General features: G+C 43.4%; 1 protein-coding gene across 2 annotated transcripts in view; it reads right to left on the bottom strand.

Annotated features, from left to right (window-relative positions):
* CCN4 (cellular communication network factor 4) overlaps positions 1–7,761 on the bottom strand; it is a 35,183-nt gene that overhangs the window by 22,839 nt on the left and 4,583 nt on the right. Inside the window, exon 3 of one of the 2 annotated variants that reach the window (XM_027901384.1) lies at positions 1,940–1,945. The exons of the other annotated variant lie outside the window; for it this stretch is intronic. Within the exon in view, the coding sequence (XP_027757185.1) occupies positions 1,940–1,945 (6 nt within the window). The remainder of the gene's footprint in view (positions 1–1,939; positions 1,946–7,761) is intronic. 2 annotated transcript variants of the gene reach the window in all.

The following is a 7,761-nucleotide window of genomic DNA, read 5'->3' as shown; positions in this document are numbered from 1 at the left end:
ATGTGCATCACTTTAATAGCATTAAAAGGATATAATGTGATCACAAAATATTAAGAGACTTGAAAATACTGAAAAGCATTGGGGGTTTCAACAGGCAGAGGCTGAAAATGCAGAGCAACTGCTAGGAGGCAGCAGGTACATTCATAACATTAAGATCATTCAAATGACTGCTACTCAAATACCTCAGATTTATTCAGCATTCATAAGAAGGGAATAAAAGAATGGTTTTGTTACAAAACAGTGATTTTTCAGCACTGAACCAAGGAAGTTCCCGCTGACAGATGCTCTGAGACCTTCTCTGCAGATCAAATTTATGAGAAATTTCTTTTTGATATTTTGGCTACTTGATAGCATTCTTTAAAGAAAACCTTTAATTCAGATTCAAAATTTTCACCTTGATGTTCTCTCAAATTTGTGAAGTTCCCTTTCTTTGTCATGGGCAATTTCTCTACATCTGGCCTGCCTTGGTCTGGATTTCCACGAAGCTCACATTCAAAATTCTACGGACCTGGCACAGGCAAGTTCCTTCTTTTGGCCGCTAGCTCATGGCTAGGAAAAGAATTCTTTCCCTTTCTGAAAACCAGCAGTACTTGGCTGAGAATATTTGGCTTGGAAGACTTGGACAAAGCTGGTTAAGCCCTCATGCAAGTTCCCAGGGCCATTACATTGTGACACTGAGCAGGCTTTTGCCCATCTCAGTGCCCAGGCACTGATGTCACTAACCTGTGTTTAACTGCCTTGGTAGCCCCACATGCAGCCCTGGGAAGCAACATGTCCTTGATTCTGACAGGACAACACCCTGGGGTTCTCTCAGCCACATTTTGGCTGCCCACAGGAGTAGCTGAGCAGAGTATCAAGGATGAGAAGCCAGCAGGGTCACAGGGAAAGACAGCCAAAGGGAGCTTGGAGAGAAGATCACCATCACCCATGTAAATCTCCCATGTGAGGCTTGGCAGGTGGGCTGATCCGAACAACTTTTCTAAGGGATATTTGGGTTTTTCAGCAAGAACTGCTACAGAAGAGAAGTCAGCAGAGTGATGGCTACAGACAGGGTCTCATCCCATGTGTTGTGAAAGAGGAGGAAGGGGTGGTGATGAGCCCCTGAACAGGGGGAACAGGATGTTCCCAAAGACTTGGCCCAGAAACAGCAAAACAAGCAAATTTGTGCAGTAGGAATGAGGGGGCTTAGAAGAGGAGCCAGCTCCTGAGCCAGCCTGGGCTTTGCACCACAAATGTTATTCCAGACACTCTTGAATCTCAGATCCCATTTTAATACACAACAGAAAGCCCCAAAAAGCAGCTGTTCCTTCCCCACCACCCCTAGCAGAAGGTGATATAATGCAAATGGAGAAGAAAGAAAAAAGACAGAGACCTTTAGATTAGTCCTTGGCTTTTACAAGACGTTGGAGACAAAACCATTGCTTTTCAATTAAATACAGTGGAAACTACAAGTGAAGAAAAGAGAACACTTCCTGGCACAAACTCATTAAGTAAAATAAAGGAGTGAAGCTGTTAGTATAGAAAAATGATGTGTTGGACTGGAGAATTAATCCCCCTGCTCCTCAAGTCAGTGGAAAGAGAACAGAAATTCAGTGCTTTGGTAAAATAAGATGCCAGAGAGTGAACCTAAAAAAAACTGATGCAAGCAGTAAATGTGAGGGCTGGTAAACTCAGAGGTATCAGCTCTCCAAGTGGGAATCCACACGTCACTTGCACGAGTATGTACACCGTGCCACGTTCTGTGTCTAGGAGGGATTACTCATGGTTGAAAGAAGCACCTTTCACCAGGATGAAATTACTAAATGATTCTGGTTTAATCTGGGGCCCAAGAGGTAAAATGACTGTCCCAAAGGCAGACAGGATGTCTGTGGCAGAGTCAGAAATAGCAAAAAGATTTCTTGTTCCTACACTGTAACCATACCATGATTCCTTCTCCTACACACAGCTAACAAAGTCACTGAGTTCCTGCTGCATTCAAAAAAGCAATGGTTCCACTGATCTGAGTCTCGGATGCTGTCAGCTCAGCAAGGTTTGATGTTTGACTTTCAAACACCACTTGCATCTGATGCCTGCAAAAGGGCAGGACTTGTTCACCTCTCCAGCACCTTCAAATCCAACACATCAGTGGTGATCAGCAGTTTCGGGCTTGATAGATCCATGCAAAGTGATAAAATAGGTGCTTTACTCTTGCTTGCAGGCAGCTACGATACCTGCTGGGGCCCAGGTCTAAATCGACCAGTGACAAAATTCCAAAGTTCCCCTTCTGTGATCCAGAGACCAGCTGATACTATGAATGGTATAGTGTAAACCAAACCAAACTAAACTAGACTAAACCAAACCAAACCAAAAAAAACCCCCCAACCTTGCTCAGGCCAGGATATTGCTGCCACTTTCCCATCCAAAAAAAAGCAAACCTGGAAGAGTGGCAACATCTCAGCCCTTAAACAGTTAATGCTTCTGGTTTCATTCATAGAGGAGGACACCAGCTGTGTGTTTTGTCTCCCGGAGGATAAAGATGAATTGCTAATTATGTGGTTACTGACATTTGGGTCTCCCAAATCCCCGACGCGCGAGGGCAGTGTTGGTGCAGAAATGGCCGTGGTGCTCCGCAGCAGCCCTGCACGGCACCCTGCTTCTTCCGAGCGTCCCCCTGGGCCGAGGCAGCTCCACAGACACCCCTCGTGCTAGAAAAACCACATTTGAGAAGCGTATGGGGAGGGAGGTGTTAAGCCAAAATATTTATATCTGCCCAGGTCTCACTGCAGAGGCAGTTTTTCTGTTTCCCCAGTAGGTTACAGGGTGAACAATAAAAACAAGATCAACCCTTTTATAGTCATATAGTCACATGGAAATAAACAAATTCAATTCTTTAATCATTGCTCTATAAAATGTTACAATTATAGAGGATGCAGAGGATTTAAAGGAATCTCAATTTTGCTGCCATAATATCCACTTACTCTCTAAGCAAATGCTACAGCCTGCTCTGGAAATCATTTTAAATAGCTGGGAAAGGGAGAAACAGTCAAAAATGTGACATAAACATCTCCTCAAGAGCAAGCAGACTGTCTCTATGATGTGTATGGAAAAACTGACACAAACAAAAAAAAATACAAGGGAGGGTGAGTGGGTATATGGCATATATGCATTATATGTATATATGTAAATCATACAGAATGAAGTGTATCATCTAAAAAAAGCAGAAGTATCAACTTTGAGTCTGAAAATAGGCATGTAATCCATTGTCCCCCCACAAACTCAGGAGCTCACCCACCCTGGTTAGCTTTATTGGGCAAGGAATTCACCAGCCTAAATGTACATAATCACACCACCACTTTGGGGGAACCCCAAAGCACTGAGGAAAATTAGTACAGGTTTTGATTCAAAATCTGGAAATATAAGTCAAGCAGCCTCCAGAACTCTATTGCATATGACCCCTATGCCAGCCTCATGGAGGGCTGTGCCTCATAGAAATGTTCGAATAAATGTAATTTTAAAAATATACACTTGTGACTCTAGTAAAATGTGAAAATTAATACTGAATGGTCTCCATAAATGAACTGCGGTGTTAAAGAGCAGGGATGTCATTGCATTTTTAACTATTAGGGTCAAATGTGGAAGAAAAACTCACAGAAAGAGCCAACTGAATTTTCCTTTATTCTCTTACTTCAATGTATATCAGCCCACACACAGATGCCGTGGGTATGATCCAGTCTTGTAAGACCAAGATCCAGCAGGAAATACTGCCTTCAGCACTTAAAAATAAATCACCTGCTGAATGGCCAAACTAGTTAATGGAAGCTGGATGTTTTCCTAATTATTGTTTTCCACCCTTTTTTTACCACCCTCATAAAAATGTAGCCAAAGAGTTTTATAGTGTAATCCACTTGCAGATTCTTAGCACTGGCTGCAGTTTTTGTGGTTTGGTCCTTCCTTGCTAAACAGCTAAAATGACCCAGCTGTTACTCTAAACCCAGGGAATTGGTAGCCTGGGGGCAGCCAAGTACATGTGCCAGCCATTTGGAGAAGAACTTAATTCTCCCCATATGGATTTTGATGTCTTTGACTATTTATCAGATCAGACAAGAGAGAGTTCTCTTTGTCACAGCCGATACAAATTGGTGATCATAAATGTGAGCAAATAGCCTGCTTGGTCATCCCACACATCCAGGAATACACTGGTGGACTTCACAAACCAGAAAGAATGATTTGTAAGTCTAAGAAATGCAGATACAGAGTGACCTCATGCACCCACAACTACGAGAATCACGAGGACACCACGTATCAAGCACGGCACTGACAATCACACAGGTGATTAGAATGTGGTCAGGAGATGCTATAGGATAGTCATGGCACTTTCTGGGGAATTACCAGTCTCTCTGCAGAGCCCTGGTATATTATTGTCTGCCCAGTGCAAGAACTCTGGTCCCTCCATGAATAAAACAAGTTCAGCAGAGATATTGCTTCAGGTGATTAGTGTTGTCCCCAAAACTGTGTTTCAGCAAAATCATGCTCCATTTTTTTTCTCTATATTCTTCCTTTCACAGCCTAAATATATTTATGTGGAGATGGGGAAACTCCAGCAAGAGAAAGAAGCAACCTTCCACCCCTCCTGCTGTCACTTGTAGCTCAAAAATTTTCAGTAAGAAAAGACAAAACAGGAAAGTGGGATAGTAGTCTGGAAAACTTGTAGAGCACGGAAGGAACCAAAATTTTTAAGCCACTCAGAAAGTGTGAGTTGCATTCACAAATTCTTGAAAGGAAAAAGTGTAACTGTTTGCTGTTCACTATTTCACTGCTACCTTTTAATAAAAATAATTTAAAAAAAAGTTTAATAATAACGTCTGAGTGATTCAGAGCAATTTTGGTTATGTGAAGTCTGTGTGGGCTGCACTGTTCCTGGTGGCAGGTAGCAAATTTTGTGTCAAGTATCATACAGGATTACAGAGTTGCTTACTACTACTGACTTTTCTTTTCCTTATATACAGATACTGCAAGGACACAAGGGGTAATGGTTTTAAACTGAAGGAAGGTCAATTTATATTAGACATAAGGAACAAGATTTTTATGAGGGCTATGAAACACTGGACCAGGTTGCTCAGAGAGTGGCTGATGCCCCATCCCTGGAAACACTGAAGGTCAGGTTGGATGGGGCTCTGAGCAACCTGGCTGTGTTGAAGATGCCCCCACTCACTGCATGGGGGTTGGACTGTATGACCTTTATGTCATACATGAGACTGTATGTCCCTTCCAATCCAAACCATCCCATTGTTCTATGACTACATACGATAAGTTCCATGTTTCTAAATCTAATGTAACTACTACTCCCATTACCAAGCATAAGACACTTTTTCTAGGAACTCCAATGAATTTGCAAGGCAAGCTATTAGGAGAAGGTCCTTTTTCAGGGCTGGAATTGCTCCATGACAGCAAAGACCTAACTCCACAGATGTTCAGCAATATCAGGATCCAGGTGACTCATAACCCTCCATGGATGAGCCCACAATTATTTCTGCAAATACCTCTCAGGTTTCCCTTTGGGCTCATTGCAAGCCATCCTGGAGTTCATGAAACTTTGTCTTCCAGCTTGCTCATCTCTCGTTTGGTTTATAGGTTAAGTGGAATGACAGACCCAGACTAATAAAACAGAACGTGGGAGCTGTTGAGAAAAAGAGGAACAGAGGTGACCACACAGTCCTGGAATGCATTACCAACCCAAGTATTAGAAATTCATTACTCAAGTTGTGTTGCAAAGCTCAGCTTAAGTGTTATCTTCTTCTACAGCTGTTTCTGCCTAAAGGCTCTCCTTTCCTTCCCCATCTGCAAGAAGAATGACTTGTAGACAAGAGCCAGCAGTTGGCACCCACAGAGGTAAAAATGCCTTTTTTTCCCTTGTACTTTCCCACACTTAGACTAGATGCAAGGATTACAAGTCAAAGCCCAGCAGCAGTCATTGGGAAGACACAAGGGATTTGAAGGACTCCAGAAGTTTCTCCCAGGATGCCAGAACACACATTGGGTTTCAGTATGGATACAATAAATAGTAGAGACACCAGCAGAGGTACATCCCAAAGCCGAGAGAGCACCAGGATGCAGGAAAACCAGTGATCCTCACCCACAGCTAGGAAACTCAGAGCAGCACTGGCAAATATCTGCAAAGTGCTGCTAAAGCAGCAAAGTCAGAGTCCCTTGGACCTGCAAGACATTTGTAAAAATCAAGCCCTGTGATCTCCTGGCAACCCACAGCAATGGGAGGCTGCACGCAACTCACCAGGATGCAGCAAACCCTGGGTGGGACAACACATGGAGAGGGAATGATGGGGAAATTGGGTGCTGTAAGCACAGTTCAAGAAACTGGGTCCAAATTCTGATGGTGAACATCAGAACACAGAAAGAAAACAAGCGGGTTGACTTCCTTCAGGCCTACCACTGCCAAGCCAACACCTGGCAGTCAGCGTTTCTACTCAATAGAAAGAGAAAACTGTGCTTTTAACATAAGGACTGTAAGAAAGAGGGTGCTTGAGCTATGTTGTAAGAGGGCAAAGAGGGAAGCAGGAGGAACAGCTTAATCCAGGGTAACTACCTGAACCTCCTGGAGACAAATATTAAAGATTGAGGAAACCTTTCTCTGTTTTCTGGCCCATAAAATGAGACAGTGTCAGGTTCAATACACAAATGTATCTCCAGCTCAAGTTGTGGGTGTCTGGCTTTTGCCAGGCAACAGCTGCCAAGGTTCACATACATGGTATTGTTTCTTGGGTTTATAAACAGCTTCATTTCCACCCATGCATGAGAGCCAGGGCTGTCCAGACAGGAATGCTCAAGACCCCTCTGGGACACTGAGGCCATCCAAAAAGAGCAGTTCTCAGTAAGCTGAGCACTGGAAAAATGCTAAAGCAACTCTTAACATCCCAACATGGGAGCCCAGAGCTTCTGAAAAAAGAAGTCAAATGTTCTATGTGGGTGTGGAGGACTTCTGAAATTTCTGACCGTTTCCTTTTCATAACACCCAGGGAAGGGAGGAGAAACTGAACATGCACGAGTCTTTCAAAGGAAGGACATCCAGTGTCATCATATAAGTCTAACATTTTTTCTAAAATCCACAGTTGTCACTTGTAAATAATGCCTTTTCCTGGAGAAGCCTCACCTGCAGGCAGGTGCTGCAGTAAGGAATGGAGAAAGGGCAGACACAGGGTACACAAACAGGCAGTGGCACAACTGCAAGAAGGGTGGAGAAGCCAATCCCAGCTCTGTTGTGGTTGATGTTGGCAAAGAGATTGTTGCATACTGGCAGCCGATGGCTACCAAAGCAAATTCAGACAGTAGGAGAAGTTATAAAGAAAATGCATAAACTCCTACTTCTCTCAGCTAAAACTTCACATACTCATGTTTGTGTACTTAGGAGGCATCTTCATGAGAAACAGACTTGGGTTTGGGCCTCTGATCCACATGGAACACATTCAGTGCTACCTTCAGGATGCTGCCTTGGCAATTATTTCTTTCTTCCAGTGGATGTGTGAGAGGGGGACTGCCAAATAAAAGATCAGTTTTGGGAAAGCCCCACGTACAATGCAGCCACACCCATGGAAACTCTATCTGCCAGTTTCAGGCCTGGGGATGATAATTTTCATGGCTGGATCTTCAGGTTCTATAACCAGAGAAATTTCAATTGACACCTACAATTTATGGAAGAGTAGGATAAGAGCCCTTCTATAGAGAAGTGTGTCCAGCCCATCTCTGGTAACCAGATGCTGTCAAGCAGTA

The sequence above is a fragment of the Empidonax traillii genome, unplaced genomic scaffold (genome assembly GCF_003031625.1).
Source record: "Empidonax traillii isolate 1590-97213 ecotype Southwest subspecies unplaced genomic scaffold, ASM303162v1 scaffold781:size518241, whole genome shotgun sequence".
In the NCBI taxonomy this organism is placed as follows: domain Eukaryota; kingdom Metazoa; phylum Chordata; class Aves; order Passeriformes; family Tyrannidae; genus Empidonax; species Empidonax traillii.
Note: the sequence above shows the minus strand (reverse complement) of the source record. Positions and strands in the feature narration are given on the sequence as shown.